At 38.1% G+C, this 27,307-nt stretch overlaps 3 protein-coding genes across 3 annotated transcripts; all 3 read left to right on the top strand.

The window, feature by feature from the left end:
- Positions 1-696: 696 nt before the first annotated feature.
- apoda.1 (apolipoprotein Da, duplicate 1) lies at positions 697-3,041 on the top strand. The gene is made up of 5 exons (XM_044368764.1): positions 697-886; positions 1,283-1,417; positions 1,831-1,952; positions 2,049-2,134; positions 2,358-3,041. Exons 2-5 carry the CDS (start codon positions 1,304-1,306, stop codon positions 2,591-2,593), a joined length of 558 nt encoding a protein of 185 aa, XP_044224699.1. The 5' UTR covers positions 697-886; positions 1,283-1,303; the 3' UTR covers positions 2,594-3,041.
- Positions 3,042-4,042: 1,001 nt separating this feature from the next.
- Positions 4,043-12,447, top strand: LOC122993758 (COP9 signalosome complex subunit 9). Its single transcript, XM_044368175.1, has 3 exons — positions 4,043-4,257; positions 6,583-6,655; positions 12,250-12,447. The coding sequence occupies exons 1-3, from the start codon at positions 4,162-4,164 to the stop codon at positions 12,285-12,287; spliced, it is 207 nt and encodes a 68-aa protein (XP_044224110.1). The 5' UTR covers positions 4,043-4,161; the 3' UTR covers positions 12,288-12,447.
- Positions 12,448-17,342: 4,895 nt separating this feature from the next.
- and2 (actinodin2) lies at positions 17,343-23,067 on the top strand. Its single transcript, XM_044368621.1, has 6 exons — positions 17,343-17,481; positions 18,069-18,160; positions 19,645-19,689; positions 20,309-20,472; positions 20,993-21,895; positions 22,124-23,067. The coding sequence occupies exons 2-6, from the start codon at positions 18,088-18,090 to the stop codon at positions 22,538-22,540; spliced, it is 1,602 nt and encodes a 533-aa protein (XP_044224556.1). The 5' UTR covers positions 17,343-17,481; positions 18,069-18,087; the 3' UTR covers positions 22,541-23,067.
- Positions 23,068-27,307: the final 4,240 nt, after the last annotated feature.

Here is a 27,307-nt window from a genome sequence, read left to right as displayed (position 1 = left end):
TGACATGTCAACACGCCTTGTGAAAAAGGCCTATTCACAGGAAAATTGTCCACATCTGTACACAACCATCAAAGCTAATGCAACACAATTTGGCTGTATGAGTAACTGTATTACTCTGCAGATTACTGTCACAGAAAAAACTAAACTTGCTGAACATTGTGTGAAAGTTATGCTCTTTTTACGTCGCTGCACAATTTTTTGGCCTGGATCCTCTGTACAGGAAGTTCATCTCCAGTAGCATCACAACCAGACTGACTCACGGCTGAGTCAACACACAGCGAGCAGTGACTCTGAGACACAAAATGCCATCCATCACTGAAATATGAGGGCACTGAAATCATGAATGTCAGGGATAAGTATGAATTAAATGTGTAGTAAACAAAGAGACTGAATGTGACGTGAACAGGGGAGATTATCATTTAATTATATAAATCAAATTCATTAAGTGAATTTGTTTGTATAACAAGAAATAGAAAGGACATGTTTTTTAAAAATTTAAACGTATAATTTCAGTTGGGATCAGTTATTTTCATTAACTTTAAAATGGCTTCCACTTTTTCAGCAGCTGTCAGTGTGTAATCTTTACAACAACATAAAGAAATCTTTAGATATTTTAAAGAAACATTTAAAAAAATCCACATTCCTGCCCATCTAGGGCAGGAAAAACATCCAGTCTGTTTTGTAACATTTCTACTGGTATGTCCCCCATGACTCCAATTTGCTAATAGTTTACTTCAAGTCTGAAATAAAGCTGCCTCTACACAAAGACGCCCATTGATGACACAGAGTCCCAGTGCTGCAAAACCTTGCAGAGAGACGTCTCTAATTCAAATACCAGTATTTGTCTGAGGGAGAGAACGCATCTCTGTAGCACCAGGCCACACAGGTAAGAACACATTTAATGATGTTTGTTGACAATAAAATCACAAAATAGATAACTGAATCCATTAGAACATTTTGTGTTTCTTTACACTAAATTTATCTTGTGTTTATCTGTTTTTTCTGGGACATTTTGAATATATTGTGTAAAAAAAAAATTTGCTAAGCAAACTTTTCACACAAGTTTAAAATAATATTTTTTTTTTGTTTTTAATTTTTTAATTAGGCTGTGAGATCGTCATTCTGCTCTTCAGCACTTACCTCTGCTTATATCTTGTTATCTGTATCTTTTTCCTTTCACGTTTCGCTTATTTCTTGCCTAATCTACATGAAAATATAACGCTGTTCTGCAGCCATAGATTTAGTGACCCACTTGTATGATGTGTTTGATAATCTTTTGCAGGTATTGAGGGCTGTTCTCACTATGAAGCTATCTTTGGCTTTGGTTGCATTCATTCTCCCCCTCATCAGGGCTCAGGTGCCCCACTGGGGACCATGTCCAGAGCCAGCCGTTCAACCTGAGTTCACCCTCAAACAGGTACCGGTGGAAAGCTGGTTTGCACAGAATATGTTGAATAGATAGACGACTGTCCTTTATTCTTCCTATGCCATTCAAAAGGAAAAAATGTAGACTACAGATTGTTTTTCAGTGTGAACCACTGCTATGAGTGTCTGACAAATGTCTATTTGTAATTATATAATCCAGTATTTTCAAATTGCATCAAAAATGTACAGTGTGTAGTATTTTATTTTATTTTTATTCCATAGCAAGTAAGTTCATAATTATTAGATCATTAGAGCTTTGCGCATAATTTAATGATGATTTGAGAATAGGTTTGATTGGACTGCTACTGTATGTGTTATGTAGATTTACTTATATTCTCTGCTCACAGTGTCCTAAATCGTATTTGAATGTGTGTGTATGTGTGTGTGTGTGTGTTTCCCTCACAGTTCATGGGGAGATGGTTTGAAATTGCCAAACTCCCAGCTCAGTTTGAGAAGGGACGTTGCATCGAAACCAATTTCTCTATGAAGGCAGACAACTCCATTCGAGTGGTCAGCTCTGAAATACTGTGAGTCTATCTGCAGTTTCATTGTGCATTGTGATATTTGCGTGGTGTAAATTTCCCTTAAGCCAACATGACATTTGTCTCTTCTGAATGAAACAGAAAAGGAGAGCTGAGAAAAATCGAAGGGACCGGAGTCATAGAGGATCTGAAGAATCCTGCCAAGCTGGGAATAAGTTATTCTTATGGTGAGCATGACTGTGTTCGCTTCACTTTTGAGAATAAATACCACTTTTGTGTGTCACTTAGGGAGTCAGTTGGTAAAGTTTTTAACATTTTCACCAGCAGACATCTTCCCTTAGACCCTCTTTTCAGCAGAAAACATTCTAGATGACCTGCTATTGATCATGTTTTTTGGCTCTCAAGCCTTGTGTCTTGATGTATATTCACCACATGTGTATCATCAAACAGTCCTGCCCTATTCCCCTTACTGGATCTTGGCCACTGACTATGTGAACTCAGCCCTGGTGTACTCCTGCACGGACGTCCTGAGGCTCTTCCACGTCGACTTCGCCTGGATCCTGAGCCGAACACGAACCCTGCCGGAGTCCACCATTGAGAAAGCCAGGGAGGTCTTCGCAAGCAACAACATCGATGTGACCCGGATGATTGCCAGCAAGCAGCAAGGCTGTGAAAAAACTCTGTGAGGACGATGAGCAGCGATGGAAATGCAACACAAGATGGCGCTGTTATTGGCAGGAGGGAAATCCAGAATAATCTTTGACTAATATTTAGATCTGCTGCCTTTTTAAGGCAATATAAATGTTTAAAGCACAAAGTAACCACATGTCTATACTGTTAGGTATAACAGCATGAATGAATACTTATTTGGAAATAACAGTATTTGTTATAAATGATAAATTACCCACCTTTTTATAAAAAAAACACATAAGATGAGAATGATGTTCTGTACAGTTTTAACCATTTAAACTGTTGATTTTCTCCTAATAAAATATGGTTGCTGTTTTATTTGCAGTATAAAGGAGGAGAATCATATTGAAATCAAATGATCCTGATCCTCTAATCTGATGTTTATACCACAAAATGGAGACATAGAGCTTCTAATTAGAGTTAATAAAGTTTTGTGAAATTCAATTATTTTGATCATCCTTGATTTATAAGCTTCATCTTTCTGTACCAGTCAAACACAATTTTAAATGAAAAAAATACTGTATGAATATCAGTGCACAGTTTAGAATATTTGCAGAGTCTGGGATGCAAAAATATACACAAAAAACACCACAATGAAAAAAATACTCAAAAGTCCTGCATTCAAAATCTTAAGTAAAAGTATATATGTAGTTGTATTATCAGCAAAATGTACTTAAGGTATCACAAGTACTCATTATGCAGAATGGCCCAATTTAGAGTGTCAAATTTATCAAACATGTATATATATTATTTGAATATTAAAATTGATTCATTGATGTGTACATGTAAGCAGCATTTTAATGTTGGCAAGGTGGAGCTAAAACTATAGCTGTGAAATAAATGTAGTGAAGTAAAAAGTACAATATTTCCCTCTGAAATGCAGTGGAGTAGAAGCAAAAAGTAGCACAACATGGAAATACTCAAGTAAAGTACAATTACTTCAAAATTGTACTTGAGTAGGTACAGTACTTGAGTAAATGTACTTAGTTACATGACACCACTGCTTTTGCAGAGGCAAAATAAATGAATAAAATTAATCTAAATTATTATATTTACTTGTAGACAAACCGGTTGTGCTTTTACAAGAATATTATATATTGAATATATACAAGAATGATGACACGACTAACTACCAATAGGTGTGTCCGTGAAAGCTTACCTCATGTTTTTTAATCATGTCAATATGCATACACATAGTCTTTATACTTCTATTTATACTCTGCTTTTTTATGCACATACATAGTTTTATCATGTCGGTATGTATGGACATTGTCCATTCCCACTACACAGAATCTTTGTAAAGCTCCTACACTGATATGTTTGTGTTTATATTTATTGTTTAATGTTCATGTTTATTGCTTTTTTCTGTTGACATCTGGACCACATTGAATTCCTTCTGCTTCTGAAAGTTGTTGCGGAACCTTTGTGTCTTGACTTGACTTTCACATCGGATTTATTTACACGCGGCGCCACTCTGTACGTTAGCTGCGTAGCTCATACTGTAGCCTCTCAGGCGAAAAAGTTAATGAAAATCTGACATTAAAGACATCGGTTTTGTTCACTTATGCCACTAAAGGATCAGTCAAACTCAACAGCCATGAAACCAGCCGTGGATGAGATGTTTCCGGAGGGCGCGGGACCATACGTTGATCTGGATGAGGTCAGTTAGCTAACTAGCTGCTAATTAATAACATTACATTTAGTTGTATCACAGTGTGATATTTATGATAGGAAACTAGTATTCTAGCTTGAAGTTGTCGCCTTTTTACAGCCCATTAGCTTCATTATTTAGTGTCTGTTTTATTTTAATTAGGCCAATTAAGAATAACATAATTTATTTTCTCGACGTACTGATACTCGATATTCACGAATATCTCCCACTTTTAGCGTAACTATAAGTTGACCTGACTGCGATTTTCTTTTTCTTTTTTCATTTTATTGAATACACGAATGAACATGAGGTACATTCTTGGTAACAAAACTCCACAAACACATAAGAAATAGAGAGAAAATTAAATAAATAAGAAGAAAAAAATACATCAAAGGAATAAAACAACAGAATAGAGTTAAATTAAGTCATTAAAGACACTCATTAACAGTTTTTACAGCCTTAGTAGTGCAAGATTTAATGGTCTGTAAATACTAATCAGATTCTTTTTGAAAAATTTACACTTATGCTAAAATAAACCTAGCTAAAATAATTATAAAATTAATGATGTGAGCTTGTTTCCCATTTTTTCTGTTGTAACTTAAAGGTTCAATATACAAAATTCAGCCTCACATGATGTCAGCAAACAATTATTTGCTATGTAAAGATACGGTGGAGTAATGGCAACCTAACCTGACGCATCAGATGGTTTGTTACACAGAACCATCTGAGAAGTCGTCCTTGGAAACTGCACTTTCAAAAAAGTACTTGGCACGTGATTGAATGAACCATCTGTCCATCACCGTCTTACCTTGGAGGCAGCTGGATAATCCTCATATGACACTGATTGGTCCGAACCACTGGTGGTTTGGACACAAGCGCATAACTTGAAGCCTGATAAGATGGATTCTTGCATGATGTCGTGAGCATGTGAGTCCCTCCGTGTCCTCCCACGTCTGTTTTCAACATGGCGGCCGGGTCACAAACTTTCTCATATTACGGCTAAAATATGTTTCTGAAAACATTAGAGGCAAGAAATGGGCAATGCAGTAACAGAATCTTGATCCACATTTGATCAGCTCTGCCTAGTTTGACAGTTTGATCTGTGTTTCGTGAGCTGTCTGTTAAGATGCTGCTTTCTTTCCCCCCCCCAACTTTATTGAGTAAACGACGTGCACATTTGTGTTGGTCTGAGATGCTGGTGCTATAGTGCAACATCTAGTGGGGCTGAATGTCGTATATTGCACCTTTTAAAAACCCAAACAGTACATGTTTATAAAATAAAACAATAAGTGTATGATTAATGTACTTAGAAACTTTTTGCCGTAGTCTTTTAGTGTAGTAACAATGCCAAATTAAATGAGGCACAGTTTCAGGATGTGCTTTTACTCGTCTACGTATCCCAAAATAAATCTTTCTGTCATGTGTAACACTATGAAATTACACTCAGTTGACACCTTTGTAAAGCTTTAATTATTTTCTCGATTAATCCATTAGCAGTCTTTTAAATGTCAGAAAATGTCGATCACTGTTTCCCAAAGATGACTTCCTCAAATGTCTTCTTTTGTCCTGACCAACAGTCCACAACTTAAAGATATTCAATTTACTGTCATAGAGGACTAGAGAAAATATTCACATTTGAGAAGCTGGAATCAGAGAATTTGAACATTTTTTTTCTTAAAAAATGTCTCAAAAGATCAAAATAGTTGGCGATTAATTAAGTAGTTGACAACTAATCAATTAAGTGACTAATTGTTGCAGCTGTAGCAGACCTGCAATAAATCCTCCCTTCATAAAGGTTATAATTATAGCTGCAACATTGATTAATTAATTGATAAGTTGTCAACTAAGAAATTAATCTCCAACTATATCGTCTGAGCCATTTTTTAAGAAAAAAAAGTCCAAATTCTCTGATTCCATCTTCTCAAATGTGAATATTTTCTGTTTTCTTGAGTCTTATATGACAGTAAACTGAATATCTTTGGGTTATGGACTGTTGGTTCGGGACAAAACAAGACATTTGAGGATGTCAGCTTGGACTTTTGGAAACAGTGATGGACATGTTTCACCATTTTCTGACCGAACCACTTATCGATTAATCATTAATTAAAATAATTGGTAGTTGCAGGCCAAATTATAATGTTCAGTCTTTGTTGAAATTGTTTGAGGTGTTGAGTCAACTTTATGGTCATGTTGAAGGCTGTACTTTGCTGTTTATATGTGTATCATGCTGTGGTCGTCGCTGGCTGCCGGGTTTCAGGTTTCTCAGCCGGTAAACTGTCGGCTGTCTGTCTTGAGTGAAGCTTGTGTCTGAGCTGCATGTTTCTTCTCTGGCAGGCTGGGGGAAGCACAGGACTGCTGATGGACCTGGCTGCCAATGAAAAGGCAGTTCATGCAGACTTCTTCAACGGTAAAGATGTAGAACAATATACATACCACCACCCTCTACACCCATATGAAAAATATCTTTATAAATGATATATGCTGTAAAATGTACATTGGTTGTGCATGTTTTCTCACATGATTACGGCCATTAAAAAATAAGTTGTATACTTTGATGAACATGCAATATTTGTCTATTAAAGGAATATTAATCATGTAAGAAAGAAAAATTGGAACCTAAGATCCATTATTAACCACTTACTGAAATCAAAATATCATTAGACTATGAACATAACCAACAAATAAATTAAACTTTTTTATGTTTTTTTTTTTTGTACCCTTTAGATCCACCATAGACCCAATTATTTAGGGGGAGATAGCAGGTCAAGATTAAATGCCACATAGAAGTGGTATACATCCTCTGAAAGTTGGAAACCTGAAGATTAATTTGAGATGCAGCTCAGTACTGTGTGTCAAGTTTTTGTAATAAACATTGTGTTTTGGTTAGGCACCTATTCAAATTTTGAAAGTTTGAGTGTATAAAGGCTTAGAACTTTATGATGGAAGTATATAATGGCCGTTCACATGCTCAATTATGTCTCATAAGTTCTTGCAGCAGTTTTAGGGTTGATACCATTTGTTACACAGATTTTGTGCAAAATTTAACCATTTTTGACCACTTGAGAATTGATAAAAATGGTCAAAAGTTCCTCCAAAATCCTGCATTAAGACATGAAGACCTTGAGGAACACCATAGAAAAATTCACAACCAATTTATGCATTTCAAAGACTGTTTAGGGACCCCAGTATGCAGAAATATTCAAATACACCATTTTTAGAATAGGCGAAAATAACACATTCATACTGCATGCAAAAAACTGAGATGGGGATGGGATTAGCATAAAGTGGGCATGTCTGTAAAGAGGTGACTTGTGGGTACCCACAGAACTCATTTTCATTCAGATATCTTGAGGTGAGAGGTCAAGGAACCCCTTTGAAAATGACAATGCCAGTTTTTCCCTCACCAAAATCTAGCCTAACTTTGGAGAATTATTTGCGCACTTCCCGACAAGCGAGAATGACATAGGTCGGTACCAATGGATGCCTTAGGTCATTTAGTTTCATATGATATCAGTATCTTCACTGTAGTTTAAAAACGAGCCCACTACAGCCTCGTATGCGGCCCCACGGGTCTCAGAGGGTTTATAGTTGTGAACATGCAGGTCCTCTACCATCCTCCAGGGGGTACTGCAGCACCCTCTGCACCCTTACTTCCCACGGCCTCAACAACATACAACTTGCTGTGCATTATCTTTGACAGCTGAGGAGCAAAACAACTGAATCTATATGAACTGCATATTAAATATTGAGGAAATATTGATTTATTGTGCACTGATTTAATTTTTGAAAATGAATTTAAAAATTGTAGTTTTGAATCACTAAATAAAAGAAAACCAATATTTCCTCAAGTCTTGAGAGCCAAATGTCCAAAAACTAATGTTTACAGCACCAGACGCCCTAAACAATTAAACTAAACAGAACAACAATTTGGGCAACATTTTGTATCAAAGATAGATTTTTCACCAAGTTGCTGCAGTGCTTGTATCCAGAGTTTCAACAATGTTCTTGCAGATAAAATGGTTTATATTAGGACTTACTGTAGATACTAAGGCCTTAATTGTTGTTACTTGCCTTGGTTTAACTATTCCTCGCAGTTTAACTTAACGTCAGTGCTCTTTAAAGGACCAGTGTAGAAAGATCTATTGGCAGAAACGGAATATAATATCCATAAGTATGTTTAAATTAGTGTATCACCTGAAAATAAGAATCGTGTTTTCGTCACCTTAGAATGAGCCCTTAATATCTACATAGAGAGCAGGTCCTCTTCCATGGAGCCTGCCGTGTTGCACCATCATGTGTCTACAGTAGCCCAGAACGGACAAACCAAACACTGGCTCTAGAGACCGCCTTTTGTGTTTGTCATGAGTTTTGCGGCCACCGTAGGTTCTCCTACACTCTTGGAAGGGGAGGGGTATCCAGTTGGCTGCAACCTCACTGCTAGATGCCACTAAATCCTACACACTGGTCCTTTAAAGGACTGATTATTAAATATCACTGTTGAATGTTCTGGATACAGGAATTGTTCTGTTGAGTTACCTTTTCTGCAAAAGTACTTACGAACTGTAGACCTCAGGTTGGTTGCTGCCTCCGCACAGTTGAGAGTGATATTTTCTGTTTGTGTGGATTTTTTTTTCTTTGGAAACGTATGACTTGATTGGAGGGACTTGGTAGGAGAGGAATATGTCATATAGACACAGAAACACACACTTAAAAGCAAAGCAGCACAGTATTGTAGGTAGTTACTTGAAATATGCCAAGAATTGGATTTTGGCACCTTCAACAAAATTCTCACTGTTTGAACAGGATCTGTGGTTTTGAATTGACACATCTGTATCTCCCACTTCACCTTCAGCTGTAACGATGCTTTTAAAGAATTTTGCAAATACCAGAATCAATGCACATTATTTCTGCTTGTCAGGTAATTTGAAGTGAACTGAGGAAGAGTCTGTCATCTTCAAATAGTAAATTGTCAGTCGTGGCAGATTGAATCTATTAGCACATGATGTCTTTTCACCCCCGGACATAAGAGCGCTGCTGGTTCCACAGCAGGAAATCTCTTAACTGGCCCCAAAACATTCCTCGTGCCCCCGCCCCCCTTTTACAAACTGTGTTTTATAATGTAGTGTGATCTCTGTCCCGAGGCGCAGCTACATCAAACGACCACGACTTCTCGCCATATGCGACACAGATTCCACGCAGACTTCCCAGCGGGAGCTGTGTGGATGTGCTTTGTATGAGGCTCGTTTAAGGTGGCAGGTTTTATTCCCTTCTGATAGAGATGTGTAGCACTTAGCTGTCTCTGCAGTTATTGAAAGCAGCTGCCAATCCCCCTGGCCTACATTTATAAATGTTTATTCATTGAAACAATCAGCGTCCTACTCGCTCAGCTCTTTCACAGTAAAAAAAAGTGGAACTGGTGTGACAGATTGCCTTAATTTGTGGTATTTCACATTGCTTAGAAACACTCAGGCTGCAGCAGCTCTGTGGAGAAATAACTTATTTTCTTGTGACTGTTTTTGAACAGTCTTAAGGTTTTGAAAGGTAAAAAAAATACGTATTGGTTGATAAATCAGAGTTTTACATTTCAACATTGGTATCAGCCTCAAAAATCCAGATTGTTCAGGCTGTAGCGGTTTTTAGCACCATATCAATGCTCATAGTTTTGGAATTCAAGGTTCAAAACCACATATGATTGTAATGTTTGGGTGTCCACATACTTTTGGCCATGCTCTCTATGAAGAAAAATACTGTCCCAGCAGTTACAACGTGACATGAGGAGTTGTGTCACCTGATAGTACCTGTCTTTTATTGTAGGTAATGTGTTTTTTTTTCCGGAGGCTTTAATTAGGCTCAAAATATTGTTTTTCTGTCGTTTGTTGTCTAGGATTTCTGTGTTCTGTGTGTCTGATGACATCTTTTAAAACGGCACTTTGTGCACAAATGGGACTTGCAGAAAACACTAATTCTTGTGTGCAGTTGGGACTCGATGTATGTCGACTGAATACAGACAGACTGTACAATAATAAGTAAGAAAACTTTACATAGCACAATAGACCATTATTTAAAATTTACATGTAAGTTTAGGCTGAGCACTCAAATATTCTTATCATATTTTTCTTTTTACTAAATCTTTTAGGGCTGCAACTAACAATTATTTTTGTTATTGAATAATCTGCCAATTATTTTCTTGATTAATAGATTAATCGTTATGTCTATAAAATGTCAGAAAACAGTGAGAAATGCCTGTTATAATTTTGTAGAGCTTATGGTTATGTCTTCAAATGTCTTGTTTTGTCTGATCAACAGTACAAAATCCAAATAAATTCAGTTTACTATCACGTGTGACACAGGAAAGCCTCAAATGCTCACATTTGAGAAGCTGCAACTGGCAAATGTTTGTAGTTTTTGCTTAACCCTTACATACTGCTCACGGTCAAATTTGACCCATTTTTACATTTGAGAGCAGCAAAAACACCCTAAACATCTTTTTCTTTTAGCCTGTAATTGGATGACTTCTCCTAATGTGACCCAGAATATACAAAAATGGAAATATTTCAACTTTAACAAAAAATGTGCCGCTGATACACATTTTTGTAGAGTGTTTGACTCATATTTATTCAAATCGCCATTCAAAAACATTGTTGCATTCCTCACATTCATTATGTTCTCCTCTTTAATGTAACATAGGACCATTATATAATATGATTGTAAATGTTTTTTCTCCATAAACAAAAAGTGTAAAAACTAAAGAATAAATTCTCTCTGCTCTCTGAAAGCTTCATTAAGGATTAATCACTCATTTATCTGTGACTGATGAGGTTTTTATGAATGATTTGATTTGGTATAGAGACTAATTATGAGGGGAAACTGTGGCGGATCACAACATGAGCAGTGTGTGATGGTTAAAAAAATGACTAAAACAATTATTAGCTTATCAAAAGAGTTGGTGATTAATTTTCTGTTTATCAGCTAATCGACTAATTGTTGCAGCTCTAAAACCTTTAAGAAGAGTCCACTTACACACACAGACATTTATGCTCTTTATATTAAGAGACTTCATGTAAAAGGAACAAGCCCAGTCCCTCCTTTCTTTTGTCTACTTTCTAAAGTTATTATTAGAGCTGGAATGATTAGTGGATCAAGCTGTTAGTCAATAGACAGAAAATTAATCTTTTTTATTTGCATAATTGAGTGATCAGTTCAGTAATTTTTCAAGCAAAAATTCCCCAAAATACTTAAATTACAGCTTCTCAGTTTTGAGGATGTGCTGCTGATTTGTCTTATGTGATGGTAAACTGAATTATTTTGGTTTTTGGACTACTGATCAGACAAAACCAGACATTTTAAGACGCCAGCTTGGGCTTTGTGACGGATATTTTCCACTATATGCTGAAGTTTCGTAGATCAAAAGGTGGTTTGAGAAAATGCAGAAAGGGCAGATTAATCGATAATGAAAATAATTGCTAGTTGCGGCAGTAGTTTTCATTTAACCAGGACGACACAAGGAGAATATAAAAACAGCCATATCATATCTTAACAGGTGATATCAATATGGATGGAAGCACACATACAGTACAACAAAATCTGAATGTATCTCCTCATATGGCAGGAAATGGTTTTATACTGCAGGAGGCACAAACCCTATTAAACAGCATTCTGTTCACAAATCATTTGAAGTGTATTAAGAGATCGAGAGTTTAAATTTAGGCTGCGAGCAGAAACGGAGGATGTGGCACATATTCTCATGCATGTTCATACAGTTCTCCTGCTGACCTCTGACCTCACAAACTAACAGACCCACAGGAAGGCCACTCAGCAAGTGCATTCCCAGATCCTTTTTGCTTTTATCACCCCGCGCCCCCTCGACCCACCAACCTCTATAACGCTGCTTTATGGGAAAACGCCTGTCTCACAGAAACATTTGAAACACAGCCATCGTTTTGTTGTCCGGCTGTTATGTAACATCGGTGTAATAATTGTGTTTTTGTTTTTCCTCCACAGATTTCGAGGACCTGTTCGATGACGATGACATCCAGTGACAGTCGCTAACGTCCTCAGTGTTATGATGGATGATATCAATCCACACCTTTTTTTTTCTTTCGACATTTTTTTTGTGGAAAGCAAACCAGCCATTTACTGTCTAATGACATACAATTTCCTCTCATAGTTGTACTAGTTTTAAGCTTTTTTTTTTTTTTTTTTTTTTTTTAAAAAAAAAAACATCCTCAGAAAGTCGTCAGTGGCTCCAGATGTTGTGAAATTCTTAAGATCCCAAGGATTCCTTCATATATGGTATGTTCAAATTATGAGCTTGTATCGTGTTCATGTCTTTGACTGGTTCTCAACTGGATTGCAGGTTTGCGTGTGCTGGAGAACACCTGTTAGGAGTGTAATTATAGATATGATGGGCAGAGGCTCCTAAGCTGTCGCCCTTAAACATGCTGCAGATGGCATATGATAAATGGCGGTCTGCTAAACTGTCTTAAATTCTTTGTATTACAGTGTATGAGAGTACATTCTGTGTGTTTGGTTTTATATCTCACGGTGTCCTGTTACGTCATGAAATTGTATATATATGTGTACAGGAGTTATGCAACCACACTTATTTTTGTGATAGAAGTCTATATGTGATGTTGGTTGAAAATCAATAAAATGCACTTTATATATATGAAGCTGTGTAAGTGTGTGTGATTCTGGAAAGATGCAGACCGTCTTTATTCACCTTTTAATAATTTTCTATATTCATAAAAATGCTTTATGTAACAAGCTACAGTAGGAAGGTTTAAAAAGACTGTTTATATATTTTCACCTTGCATTTAATTCTTTAAAAGCAAATTGAGCAAAGTTACGGCAAGATGATCATTCAATAATATCTGTCAATGAATCCAAGGAAACTGAAGTTAGAAACTAATAGAATGAATCATAAACGTTTTTATTAGTTAAGTGTTACAGTGAAGCACAGTTCAGTGTTTGATCACTTTGTTGAGAAAATGTCACCACCATGTTCATTAAGTTGCTGCTCTGGAGCTTTCAATCATGTCACAGATGTGACAATCATGATTGGATTCATGTAGATCTGCAACGATTAGTCCATTAATCAATTAGTTGCCAGTTATTAAATTAATTGGCAACCATTTTGATAATCACTCGGAGTCATTTTTAAGAACAAAATGTCAAAATTCTCAAGTTTCTCTCTCAAATGTGAATATTTTCTGGTTTCTTTGGGTTGTGAAGTAAGAAGCCTCACAGAGCTGCTAGCAAGGCTGAAGACTCTTGTTTGCTTAAAGCGCTCAGAAGAAAATGAAAATTCCTTGACAACTGGGCAAACTCCATCTGCTGACGAAGATCATGTGATACGATTGAAAGCTCCCGAACAGTTACTACAGTAACTGGACCTTGTGGTGAGATAGTTCTCCTCTGTTTCCAAGGTAAAGAATCAACTTCTCATTTTTCACATGATTTAGCCCACATTTGTTAAATTGTGACATGGTTTATTCTCAGTATGTGAAATGAATGTCAGTTACACTGCCAGCCCTTTAAAAAAGTTATCAGATTATTGAATTATCCTCTGCTATAAAACTGCAGGATGTATTTCAGTTTATACCAGGAATATGAAGTGAATGTGAAGAGCCTGGAGCAGCAGCCAGTGCAGAGAGTGACTGTGATAAACTCCAATACTGCAGCCAATAAACAAAATAAGATATGGTAACTTTTGGAGAAGAGCTTTATAAACAGAAACTAATACTTTCTTGCATATGAAAGACCCAGAAAAGTTTTTGGAATAGTAATATGTGTCTGTAGATTACATCACCACTGTCTAAAACACTGAGAAACAGCTGCAAAAATCTTTAAGAAAAAGTCTACATAACATGAGAAACAAGCCTTGTTTTTTTGCATTGTAACATATTCTTTACTCTCGGTTTGTCAGTGAAGGTTTCATGTAAATCTTAAAGCATTAATATTTAAAGAATATTTCAATATCAGCACCAGTGTGAATGCTGATCCGAAGGTCAATAATATTTTGAGTTTTTGAGCTTTTATTACTATTCAGCACGAGTTGGAGACTGATAAGAAGCTTCTGAAGAGCACAAACTGCAGGTTTTTAAAAGCACGCTGTACAGAATCAGCAAAACAGAGAACTGTACTGTCAGCACAGAAACGTCCAACAGTTATGTACAAGACAATGGTATTAATTACATCCATAAAAACTCTTGATTGCGCACAGTCCTATCTGATTGGAATTAACAAAATATACCACAGCCTCAGGGATCGGAGCCAATTAACAAAAGTCCCTTTTATGAGAGGAAATTTAAAAAAAAACTCTATTAAAAAGGTTCAGAAAGTCATGATCAGCCTGTCCAGATCAAACACAATATAACTTCCAGTCTCTAAAGGAACAGAAATAATTCACTCTGCAGAATGAAATACCAATTGTGGAACATTTTTTAAGCAGATTATTTACAGGATGGATAAGTTCTGGCTATGAAGGACAATGTGGACGTCAGACAAGATTAGGTTATAATTTATATCACATGAACAAAAGAGTCGACTGCCTTGCCAGTGGCTCTGTGAAGCACAGAGCGCTGCTTTAACATTCACTAATTAGCACTGAACACAAAGAGGCTGATGGGAATGTCATATTTGATCACAAACCAAAGTATTGGACACATTTTAATTTTGATCTGAAGATGGCACTTGAGAAAAAGTCAGTAAAATTGATCCTCTAGAAACCTTAAGCACATTTCCCAGCAATCCATCCAAATGATTGTCAAAATATTTCACCCCGAACCACAAATGTCAACCTTGTTGTTGCAGGATTATCAAAACCATCCTCTGCCGACCATTAAAAAAAATTCTTGGTAATCTATAGTTGCTAAGATATTTCAGTGTGAATGGACATTGCTATTCACTAGAGGCTACAAACAGATTTAATGTAAGTCCGCAGTCTGTGATGGTATCTGAGATTTTGAAACTGTGTACACAAGCTTTATTTGATGTAAGCACTGTCTGAGCCAGAAAATACACTGAATATCTGAGCTACCTTCACAGCATCCATTATGTCTTTCTTGCACTGGAAGTACCGATAAATTATGTTTAAGATTTCTTACAGGATTCTTTTGTTCATCTTATCTTTATCTATCTTAACAACACAACTTTTAAGTATCAATAATCACACCGTAAGTTGATTTGCTGCTGATTTTTCTGTGTCTGTGAATTTCTGTCTGAAATTCTTACATAAAAGTGTTTGACAGGCATCATCAGTTTTACAGGGGTCTGCGTTTTTCACGAGCGTTTTTCTTTCACAAGTAGCACGAGACACTTTATGGGCTCTTTGCCCAAATGTCAGTTGAAGTTGCCGTGAATTGTCCACGCACAGAAAGAGACAGGCATCTCCTGATGGCTGTTCTGCTTTAAACTGAAGAAGACAACCATTTGTCTGCTTCTGTGACAGCGCCAGTTATTCTGAAACGTGTACTGTAAATTGCAGGGATGATGGCCAAGGCTGAGTCATCATCAGTCATGTTAGAGTGACACAGACTGAGGGGACGAACTGTGTGACTGTAGAAAAACAGCTTTTAGGAACTGAGTGACAGATAACGCTTATGGATGAATGATTTGATTTAGTCTGTTTTTTTAATAATATGAATCAAAATACAATACAGCCACTTAATATTGCACCCATAGATTCTGTACTTTATACATATCTATGTGCACAAGTATGCTGAAAGATGTGCTTTTAAGTGTAGATATAACTCCAGAGACTGCCTGTTGTGTTTTTAACAAGTGTTTTCTGGTTTCCATAGCTCCCATACTGTATGTGTATATATGTTCCATTGTTGCAGGCTGCAGGCTGTACAGGCTACGTGGCATTTCCAAGCATCAGGATCCTGTACCAAACAAACAGTGGTGCTATCACGCTGGTGGTAATGGCTCTGCCCTCAACAGCAGCAGCAGCAGCAGCAGCAGTTGGCTTCATTAAGGGCTCAATGTATGAGACCTGCTTCCACTAATGACTCCAGCTTCCCCATGTTGTTGAACAAAAACCCTGCAAGAAAGTGGGCTTTATTTATTTTTTTATTTTTTTATTTTTTAGAAGGGAGGAAAATAATGCATGTTTTCTTACTTCTGTCTTTTTTTCCTGAAACCTTCTCAGTAATGTGGGAGATCTGAAAATTAGTTTATAGTTGTATAAATCCAGAATAATCTACAGGACAACAGTTACAGTGAGAATAGCTGAATAACAGTATTCACAGAAAGAGAGATGGGCAGCAAACTATTGACATTACAGGCAGACACCAAGTTGGGGAACATTATCGGGCTTGTGCAACTGCTTCTTCGATGTAATGTTGCATCACTGAAATGAAATGAGTCATGTTCTTATCATCCTGGACAACATAGCTCACACATTTGTCAATATACTGATGCAAGAGAGTAGTTATTTCAGAAATAGCCTTTACTCCTTGCAGTCAATTTCTACAAAGAGATGAAGATGAGTAAAATAGAGTAAAAACAGATATTTCTTTACAGTAGCAGAGGAGCTTGTTGCTATTTATTACATGTTATTTGCTACTAGATTCTATTTTATGTATCTTTTCTTTCTTGTGTCATCATCAGGAAAGAACCAGGAATAGCAGGTCGAGCTTTTTGTCCACTGTTTCCACTGAATGTTTTATCAACATCACCTCTGTGATAGCTGCCGGCACTTCTTTGTAAATCTTTACTGTAACAGAGGCCTCAAGCTGTGTGGATTTAACAGCTTACAATTTTGCAGTTCACACCCACAGAGCCGTTTATGTAAATTTCAAATCTCAAAATCAACTAGTGGCTTAAAGGCTGTCACCTTGCATGATGACCTTAAATTCCAAACCCGTGAGGAAAGAAACCCGGCGCTAAATGGCACCTTGTTAATGTTTCCTCCACAAGTCGTGCTGCTCACCTCTCCTAATTACAGGACTCCAATTGGTTGGAAGGATGGCATTGTAGGAGCCAATCCTGGAGCGCTTAACAGCATGCCGGAGACGTATGACATGCCTTTTTGTTTTTAATGATCAAGGAGGCTCCTTAAAAATGTTTCCCTGCCCGTCCATCCCATACAGGGGAGCAGAGAGGTAGAGGGTTTAGACAGCTGAGGCATCCACAGTGCAGCAAGCCCCCCCCTTCAAGAAGCTCAATCCAGAGAGCCAGTGGCTCCAGAGGTGATCACCGGAGGCCTGAACTTCAGCACCTTTGCAGGTAAGGGTGGATGTGAATGCTACATGTGCTGAAGTTTATATCTTTTCAGTTCAGTGAGCCACTGTGAAACTCCAGCTTGATTTTCTTTGGCTGAAAAGTGCAGAAAGTCCTCTGATTTATGAGCCAGAGTGAAACTGTGGAAGACAATCTCTCTTTTTGAAATATCACAGCAGCTATAATTCAACAGCCATCCATGCCGTAACGCAGAAGAATATTTCAAGCTTTTGGCTGTTTGATTGTTCCATTCACTCGCTTTATTTGATAGTCTGATATTCAGAACTAAAGGCTGATTTCTCACAGTAATCCTTGAAAAGCTCTATTACAGCATGTCCCCAATCCTCTCTATTGTCTTGACATCAGCCAGTTAAATAAAAGCTCTCTCTTTGTTCCGAGTGCATTGTCTTCTCGTGGATTTTCATATCTAACATTTTGCTGAAAAACTAAACAAAGCCAACAAGACTAAGGGATCAATCTGCGTCTGGCTAAATTGCAATATTACAGTATCAAGTTCATACTGTATTAACCATCAGCAAATATGGAACTGTTGCAAAATTTACACTGAATATTGTTACTGTCTTTTCCCTCAGGAAGCACATAAAACAGAAAATGGCACGCGTCGGACGACCATCTTTTTCCCTGATCCACACAGGACTCCTGTTAGCGGTTGTTTTATTACCAGGTGAGAACTTGATTTACAAATTTGAACTGAAAAGACTTTAATTATGACTTTATATCTGAACTTTGTCACGACCATTAAGTTGGCAAATGAATATAAATATACTCTAATGTGATGGTAGTTAACAATGGCACAGACAGGTTTGTTAAATCCCCGAAACACTACTGAGAACATGACTTCATTGCGCTCAATCACTGATAATGAGGTCGTGTTCTCAGTAGTTTTTCAGGGGCTTTCATGTTCCAGACTTACACTCAAATTATACTTGGTGGCTTTTTATCTCTGAAATTTTAATATCAGTATCTTTAAATCTTTCAGACAAAAACCAGGATAAAATAATGATTAAATAATAGTACTAAAAGGAAATTGATATTCCCACTTGATATTTCTGGCAGTGAGTAACCTTGAAATATCATTTAGACCAAGTCAAGTTGAGTCCATTTTTATTTATAAAGCCCAAAATCACAAATTTGCCTCAGTGACCAGTGATTTCCAACCTTGTTTTATGACCCTATACTACTTACAAACCTGTGCCAAAGGTTGTTCCTTAGTGTAGTTTTGCAAAAGTCCAAAGGGTCATTTTTCATTCATTTTTCAGATTGTTTACTTTGATTTTCAGAAGCCTGGAGAGGTAAAAAAGTATGCAAACAGCATCTGTGACCCCTCAGATTTATCATAGTTGGTCTGGATCCCCAGTTTGAAAACCACCAGTTTACACCATCTTATAGGGAAAAAAAATGTACAGATCATATGTTAAATTAATATGTTTTTCTGTTGGTCAAAAATGTCATGTGAGTCATTGGGTTGCATTAGAGGAATTTGGACTCATGACCTTCTAAAATCTTGGCTGCAGCTCTGCATGCTGGCACAGAGTTAAAAAGACACTATTACCCTTATCTCCTTAATAGAAAAATAACACGTTACTTTAAAATCTTTCCAAAGTTATAAAAAGATATTTGAATGAGATGGAAGTTTCTGCCACAATCAGCTGACTTGGCTGTTTTCTTATAGTCATAAACTTCTGAAGGAAACCCCTGGTGGAGCAGAAGACACTCCACATATGGAAAATAGGGATGCACACAGACATGTCGCCTCCCTCCTGCCATACATTTTTACAATGTATTGGTAATTGGTTTGTGTGAGGGCCCACTCTTTGTAGTTTTACAGGTTAACTTTAAGGGGGCCCCCAGTAGTTGCATAAATGCACAGGCTCCAAAAGTCTGGTTCAAAGCCTGACTGAGCGTGGGGCTGGGTGAGGGGTTTGGGGGAGGAGGAGGAGGAGGAGGAGGAGGGTGTTTAATCTGCAGGATGCTGCCTGTGCCGGGGCGCCAGAGCCCGAGCACCTGCCGTGTTTCACCTAGGGGCTTATTAGCGGGTCAGCGTTTTCCCTGATGTTTTGGAGAGGGGAGGGGGGGAAGCTCAACATCTGGTTCTAGTCAGCTAATGTCCCTGTTGCTGCTAATGTGGCTGCTGCTTGTGTTTTACAGAGTTTCTGGGGGCCGTTCCAGTGGAGCAGCACAAGGAGGAGGAAGGTGAGGACCAGTGTCGTGGCATGTGGGACATGTTAGCGGTGGAAGAAAAGTCAGATCCTTTACTTACATTAAAGTACCAATATCACACTATAAAAATACTTATTAGTTAGTTAGTTACTGTCTCATGCACATATAAGACACCAAAATATAGTTGCAGTAGTGACTCATTTGTCAAACATAGAAAGGAACAAAACATCTTACATGACATTGCAAACAAGGAACTTTGTCTGCTGTACTGTGCTATACAAATATAATCAGCCAGACAAAAGGTTTCCCTTCCTGACGCACAGCTCAAGTTTCTTATAATCATTGTCAATCAATCAAAATTATTATACTTTATCTGATTGTTAATGCAGTTGAGTTTCACAGTTGTTAAGAGACTAAAATATCACAATACAAACATTAAATAACATAAAACATTAGGTCCAGACAATATTTCATATATAGTACAATTCTGCTTAATTATGCTCAACCATTACTTGGATTTTGTGAGTCTGACGACATAATATCTCACACATCGTCTATAGTCAACAAACGAAAACTATCTTTTGAAATGAACTACATTCAGTACGGCTTCTGGCAGCAGCACATTTAATTTAGCTCACTTTCTCCCTCTCAGTGCCTGCAGTGTCTGACGATGTGAAAGCCGACGCCATGGCCAACCTGAAGAAGCTGGTTCGCAACAGAAGGAACGTCCCCGTCTTGGCTGTGCCCCAGTTTAAACGCCTTCCCGACTTCTGGGGATGGTACAAGTACTTCATGGACAGCCACAACCAGGAGGGAGTGAGTGGAATTTGTTTCATATTCATTATTTAGTTTCTTGCAGTCATAATTATGAAACAGTGCTTGTTCCTTCTTCTGAAAGGCAACAATTTGTGTCACCAGTTTGCATTTTAGGAAGAGTTTTTTTTTTTAATCAAAGAAGCACTCAAAATTTAATGCTGGAAAAAGACTAATTTTAGCAGCTTCTTGATGTAGTTTTAAAAGGTTCCTTATTTTTGCAATTCAGAGTACAACAATAAATTCTTTATTGCTCAGACCATGATTATATAAAATTATTAATATGCCATTTCCCTTAGTACCAGAGAGAGTACCACGTCTTCTTTAACAGTCAGTGAGCTGAAAAAGTGCATGCATACCTCCACAGAGGATTTGTGTGAAAGTGTTTGTCTGTCAAGGCCTTGATTTGAGTGATTTCCTCTTTGTTTTACTTTTATTTGGGTTTTATTCTCTACAGCATTTAAATAATTTTTGATCAGAACAGATTTATTCAGTTTGTCCCTTCTTTTACTCTGTGTTTCAGGTTGAGGATTTGGATCGTCTGTACATGGCTTACCTGCAAAACAAGCACAGGTCAGAGGAGGGGCCCACTTTCAACCACTACCTCAAGCACCTTAGTGAAATCTACAAGACCTGTGCCGATTCTGATGATCCAGAGTGTATTGCAGAGTCCACTAGCAAGCCAAAGGCTGCAGTGGTGATGCCTGCTCCCATCAAGTCTGCTCCTGTCAGGTTGTGCAACCCCTACCTCGACCCCTACTGCCTCTTCCCCCTCGTCCCCAAGGCTGCTGTCCCTGAGCCAGCTCCAGCTCCAGCTCCAGCCAAGGTGCCTGCTCCTATCCTCACCCCCATGCTGCCCATGCCCCTGAAGAGCCCCACTGGTTTCTACTACTACGCCCCCGTCCTGGAGTCCTTCCTGAGCCCTGAGCAGAAGGCAGAGCTGCTGAGGATCTGCAACGCTGAAGATGTGGAGTGTCTGCAGTACCACCTGAGGGCAGCTTATGGCTACCGCCCGGCCCCTGGTCCAGCTCCATCCTACAGTGCCCTCAAATGCGACCCCAAGGACCCCTACTGCATGCCTCTCCTGGTCCAGAAGGCCCCCACTGGCTTCTACCATATGCTCTACCCCAGCTGTGACCCAGCTGTCGATCCTCTGTGTGTCGGCAACGTTGCTGCTCCTGCTCCCCTGGCTGCCGAGGAGGCCCCTAAAGAGCAGCACTGCAACCCTCTCTTCGACGCAGGCTGCAACCCCCTGACTGCCACCAAGCTGCCCGGCCTCACCAAGCCCGTGCTGGAGTACGCCCCAAAAGACGAGCCTGCACCTCCTGCCGCTCCTCTGACCTGCGACCCTCGCTATGACCCATACTGCATACTGGCAGCCGCCGCTGCCCTGCGCAAGCCCCCTCCACAGATCCCCGAGCACCAGGTCTGAATTTGAAGTCCTGCTACTAGGGTTAAATAGTTCAGTGTTTTGACTAATCTATTGTAATCTTGCTTGTTGAATGGTTCTATTAATTGTCTATTCTTTTTCATTTGGTTTATTAAATAATGTAGTGACATGAAATGGGTGTTGCATAATGCTTTCACTTGCTATTTTAAGCTGCTTTGCATCTATTTTGAACCAAAAACACAAATACATCAATCAATCAACCAGGTCCGCTACAAGCTCGGCGTCCCCGGAAAGACCAAGGATGGCCACGACTGTTATGTGCACTATGACAAAGACTGCACCCCGGTGGAGTCTGGCCCCAAAGCCAAAGCTGACATCAAGGCTCCTGCCAAGCCCCTCTGCCATCCATTCGACCCCAACTGTGGTAAGTTTGCTTCACCCTCAGCTGTTGAGGCCCCGAAACCTGGCAAAGATGGCATAATCCTGCCTGACCCTCACTGCGACCCGGAGTACGACTACAACTGCCGCCTGCGCCGCGCTGAACCCGCCGCTGCTGCTGATGAGCCCGCCGCTGCTGAGGAGAAAGCTGCTGATGAACCCGCCAAGGAGGCCGCTGTCCCACAGGCCGCTGTCCCACGCTTTGAAGACTTCCTCAGGGGCGTCATGAGCCAGTACAAGTAGATTTAAGAAGCAACATGACATCAGAATCAACAGAACCTTCTAGATAATCTACCAGGAAGAAAGGAAGCTCACTCTGTCTGTAGTAGATTTATGGATTTCATGGACCACGACCACACCTCCACAATATCTTTATAAAACTATCAAATAGGAAATGTTGTAGCTTTTAAATAGTGAATCTGATTTTCTCAGACAATCTGAAGGTTTCCTAGTTTTGTTCTGTTTTATAAAGGGAGAACAATTCAAGGGGCCCAATACGTTTGCCAGCAGTACAGAACATTATGTGAAACTCGTTGATTGAATACTACATGTATGTATGTTTGTAGAAAAGAGTCGTATGTATAGATGTGTAATAGAGTAGCGTCAGCGGGTCAAAAATTTCTCTCTGTTGTACATTCTCTGTTTCTAACTGAGTTACCCTAAATGTAATTTAATGTTGTTTTCCACAGTTTTCTGTAACTCTAAACCTCATAATGCCTCATCTGTTTAGTTTTTATGAAGTTCTAAATAAAAAAAGATTTGAAAAAGTATTTTCCTTTCTTTCTAAAGGTTAAACCATCAACACACTAAGATTACAGACACATCTGCTTTGCAGCTAAAGATAAAGAAAACTCATAATAGGAGCAAAGCATCACTATTTAAGTTTTTCATAAATATACAAGAACTAATTAAAATGTACACATCATTTTAGTCACCAGCTGTTGCAACTAACATGCAGCACATGGTTGGGCCTCAGTGTCCCAGCTGGCAGGTCGAACCCTAACGCTCCACCATTATGAAAAAAGCTTGCTACTTGTTATGTTTGTCATCACTTAAAATATATTTTTGCATAAAAGCACTGCCAGGCCCTTCAATTAGAGATGCATTAATATTTTCAAAGATGATACCAATGTCCTATATGTTTTCTATTCTGTTCAATATTTTCCAAGATCATAACTTAAAGGAGGAGTGCAGGCTAGGCTAACTGCTAACCCATACAAACCAGCAGTTCCAACAATCATGCTGCCTAATGTTTGTTCTCTGGACAGCAGAATTGATTATAAACTCCCCCATCAGTGCTGGTCACTCGTTGACATGCAAGAGCTGTCTGTGTCAAACTGGGACATGTACTTTTCTTTCTAAATGCACTTTAATGCGCTGTGCTGCTAACTGCTCGTTCTTTTTATGTTTTGTTTTGTTAGGGTATTTTTAGATATACAGTATATCTTTATCCTTTCTGTTGTTGTTGCACTGCTGTGGGCTGGGAGGAACAGCATTTTGTTTTTTTGTGTCTGCAAATACACAAGAAAATGACAATAAACTAAATCTTGAATCTTGAATCTTAAAAGGTCAGTTCACCCAAATCACAAACAAACAAAAACAACCCAAAGCGATGTCTAGCCATACAGACATATTCAGTTACATTTGGAGAAGTCGTGTTATCTTTGCTGCAAATACATCAGTATAAAGGAGGTAGATGGAACCTCAGTGTTGGTATTTAAATATTTGAACAATTACATTTTAAAAACTCAACAGCATCTTATCTTTTCAGAGACATTGTCATAGTTTTCCACATTTGTCTAGTTTATGAGTGATAATGAATAAATAATAAATAATCATTGCACACTCAAGAATCATGATCAAGCGGTAGAAGAAGTATTCAGATCCTATACTTAAATAAAAATACCAATACAGCAATTTAAAAATACTCCATTACAAGTAAAAGTCCTGCATGAAAAATCCTACTTATGTAAAAGTACATAAATATTGTCAGCTTGATGTAGTTAAAGTATTGCAGTAAAAGTAGTGGTTTGGTTCCTCTGACTGATATATTATTATATATATAGCAGAATGTTACTGTTGTAGCTGCTGGAGGTGGAGCTAGTTTGAACTACTGTATACACAGTTAGCTAGTTTAGTCTAGTGGCTCTCAACCTAGGGGTCCGGCCCCTCCAAAGGGTCACCAGATAAATCTGAGGGGTCGTGAGATGATTAACGGGAGAGAAAAGAAGAAATAACAACATTATGATACACAAATCTGTTGATTTTTGGTGAAATATTGGATCATTTTAACATTTATTGAAATGAAACCATGTGAGAAGTTTAGAGGGAAAAATCACTATTTGGTGGAGCTGTTAACAACTCATAGACATCTGAAATGTGACCCTGACTACACACTGCTTTTTGTAAGAGGACGAATGCCAAAAAGGTTGGAAACCACTGGTTTAATCTTTAACAATGTGTTGTATTTTAAAAGCTTGTTATATTATCCATTGTGTCAAATCTTCATCTGAAAATTAACTAAAGCTGTCAAATGAATGTAGTGGAGTAGAAAGTACAATATTTCCATCTGAATTGTAGTGGAGTGGAAGAATAAATTAGCACATAAGGGAAATACTCAAGTATAGTACAAGTACCTCAAAATTATACTTAAGTACAGTACTTGAGGAAATGTACTTAGTTTCTTTCTACCACTGTGATCAAATAATCCTGAACCAAACCCAAAGTCACAAACTCACACAAACTTCTTTTTGTAACTTGTATTGTATTTGTATTGACTTACATTGAGAGCTAGAAGCGAAAACTAACCTCTAATCTCAACTAAAAACCACCTCTTAATAGCAGATTTTTGTCCCTAGATTAGAGGTGAGTTCCTACAGTGTGACTGTAAGAACAAGTATTCTTCCTCAGAGTGTGATTAAGACAAACACACACATCTGTGGTGTTGTGAGAGCGAGCAGATTCATATTTGTATGCTACAGTTCAGTGTAGCAACAGATAAACAGCGAACAATTTCAGTTCATGTCCCTGTTAATACTGATTCAGCAACAGCTGGAACCACAAATTCATTCTTTGGTTGATGACTGAAGGCATTTTTACAATGCAGACTATCTTTATTTAAGAAAACCTGAATAATGAACTGTGGTATATTATTTTCCGAAGCTTTTTTTTATTTTAGAAATGAACTGCAGCCGTGGGCTACAAGGACTGCAGTCTGCTTTTCAGTTACCAACTTTTCAGCAGCTCCGGTGCACAGCCGTCGCCTCAAGGAGATGAACACCGTTGCTGCTGCTGCTGCTGCTGTACTGACAGTTTTAAAGGCAGCCAGGCTCAGTAATGACTACCTGAACACAACCTGCACTCAAGAAAGCCCTATGGAAGTATGTTCCTAATTGTAGCTGTTGTGCTGTAAAGTTTGGACTTGTGCTGAGTTCTCCTGTCGTACTGGAATTAAAACGACAGCTGTGCAGTTCACTCTGATGGTTCTGATGTACTCACAAGTTTTGTGTTGCTTAAATTTAGTGTTCAATAAATAAATCACAGGAGGTTTATTTCACCGTTTTGTTCAAAACGTTCAAATTATTTCAGTTTTTCTCTGTTGCTTTGGCACAATCCTCAAGTGAAAATTGTAATTCTCATTTTCTCACATTTGCATGCATGCAAATTGCTTTCGCAAAAGTATATAAGCACAAATATCTTCAACTAGCCAAGTGTTGCTCAGACATTCAATTTCTATGAGTCTATCAGCATGTATATTGTAAAATATTTGCGCCAACTGGCATGAAATTTGAAATAGTGATCTGGTGGTGTCATAAAAAGAACTGATGACAGATGAATCTTTAAAATCAAGGAGTAACTTCTCAAATTTTAGTCCAACTTATGAAGCTGTCGAATTTATCTTCAAATCGTAACTCATGTACTACATGTTTGCACTACATTAAATGTTCTCTTTTGCATGTGAGAGGGCAAATAGTGCATCAAAAGTGCCGTGACCAGATAGACAGGGATGTTTGGACGGCCAGTGGGCTGTTGGAGGGATTCACTTTTTGCTTTTCTTCCCCTGATTTACATGAATTTGTCATATTGAGACATTTGTTTTTACTGTACTACAGATTTGGTTTACTGTGTGTAAGTCTCATTGAGAGATGACACAAAGAAACACTTATTTGGGGTGTTTTGTCATACTGACAGTTTCTTTGACTGTCTTGATCTAAACAATGATACATTTAAGGAAAATTTAATTTTGGTGGTGATGAGGAACTCAATGATAAAGTTATTCATTTTTGACTTGAGTTAATGTTTTTGTGGTGATGTGGTTTGGTGCTGAGTTTCAGAAAATGTGCTTAAGCAATTGAGAAAAACTGTAAAACTGTCTTAAGCAGGACAAACAAGGCAGGATTGTCGGATGTGTTTTTGTGTGTATAACTTCTTAGTGTTGCAACTAGACGTGTTACTAAAAGGTACCGTAAAAATGAAACACTCCCATTTTTGTGCAAGATTATTTCAGAACAAATAAAATTTTTAAAGGAAACTTACAAATCAAGTCTCGCATCTTTAATTTACCTCTCTCTGCCTCAGTCCAAGAAATTTCTTTAACAAAGTAAAACTGCATTGAAATAAGATAGAGTACAACATTTCAGAGCTGCTTCCACCAGGTGGCACTGATCTTCCAGTGCTCCCAGTGTGAAGCTGTCATTGCTTACAGGTCTACCATCTGGAAATACCTGCTGTCACAACTGTCTGAGTAAATTCATCTGTCTCCATCACAGTCTGACTGTCAGAGCTGTTTTAATAAACGTCAAAGCTTAGCCAGACTCTTGATAGGAGAGATGTTTCAAGACATCTTAGTATGTAAAACACACAAAAGATTCATAGTCTATAAAGGTCTCGCTCTTAATTTAGCCATCCATCCAATATTGATTGTGTCAGTTAGACTACTTCCCTTTCTGAAACAAGAAAAACATTTTTAATCCAAACTATACAGACCAATTTATCAGAGATGAAACTGAT

The sequence above is a fragment of the Thunnus albacares genome, chromosome 12 (genome assembly GCF_914725855.1).
Source record: "Thunnus albacares chromosome 12, fThuAlb1.1, whole genome shotgun sequence".
Taxonomy (NCBI): domain Eukaryota; kingdom Metazoa; phylum Chordata; class Actinopteri; order Scombriformes; family Scombridae; genus Thunnus; species Thunnus albacares.
This window is presented reverse-complemented; position numbering and strand designations above follow the sequence as displayed.

Coding starts and splice junctions, on each gene's coding strand:
- and2 (XM_044368621.1), top strand. CDS start 18,088: ATGGCACGCGTCGGACGACCATCTTTTTCCCTGATCCACACAGGACTC. Junction 19,690..20,308: donor GCAGCACAAGGAGGAGGAAG/GTGAGGACCAGT, acceptor TCTCCCTCTCAG/TGCCTGCAGTGTCTGACGAT. Junction 21,896..22,123: donor CACAGATCCCCGAGCACCAG/GTCTGAATTTGA, acceptor TCAATCAACCAG/GTCCGCTACAAGCTCGGCGT.
- LOC122993758 (XM_044368175.1), top strand. CDS start 4,162: ATGCCACTAAAGGATCAGTCAAACTCAACAGCCATGAAACCAGCCGTG. Junction 4,258..6,582: donor CATACGTTGATCTGGATGAG/GTCAGTTAGCTA, acceptor CTTCTCTGGCAG/GCTGGGGGAAGCACAGGACT. Junction 6,656..12,249: donor TCATGCAGACTTCTTCAACG/GTAAAGATGTAG, acceptor TTTCCTCCACAG/ATTTCGAGGACCTGTTCGAT.
- apoda.1 (XM_044368764.1), top strand. CDS start 1,304: ATGAAGCTATCTTTGGCTTTGGTTGCATTCATTCTCCCCCTCATCAGG. Junction 1,418..1,830: donor CTGAGTTCACCCTCAAACAG/GTACCGGTGGAA, acceptor TTTCCCTCACAG/TTCATGGGGAGATGGTTTGA. Junction 1,953..2,048: donor GTGGTCAGCTCTGAAATACT/GTGAGTCTATCT, acceptor TGAATGAAACAG/AAAAGGAGAGCTGAGAAAAA.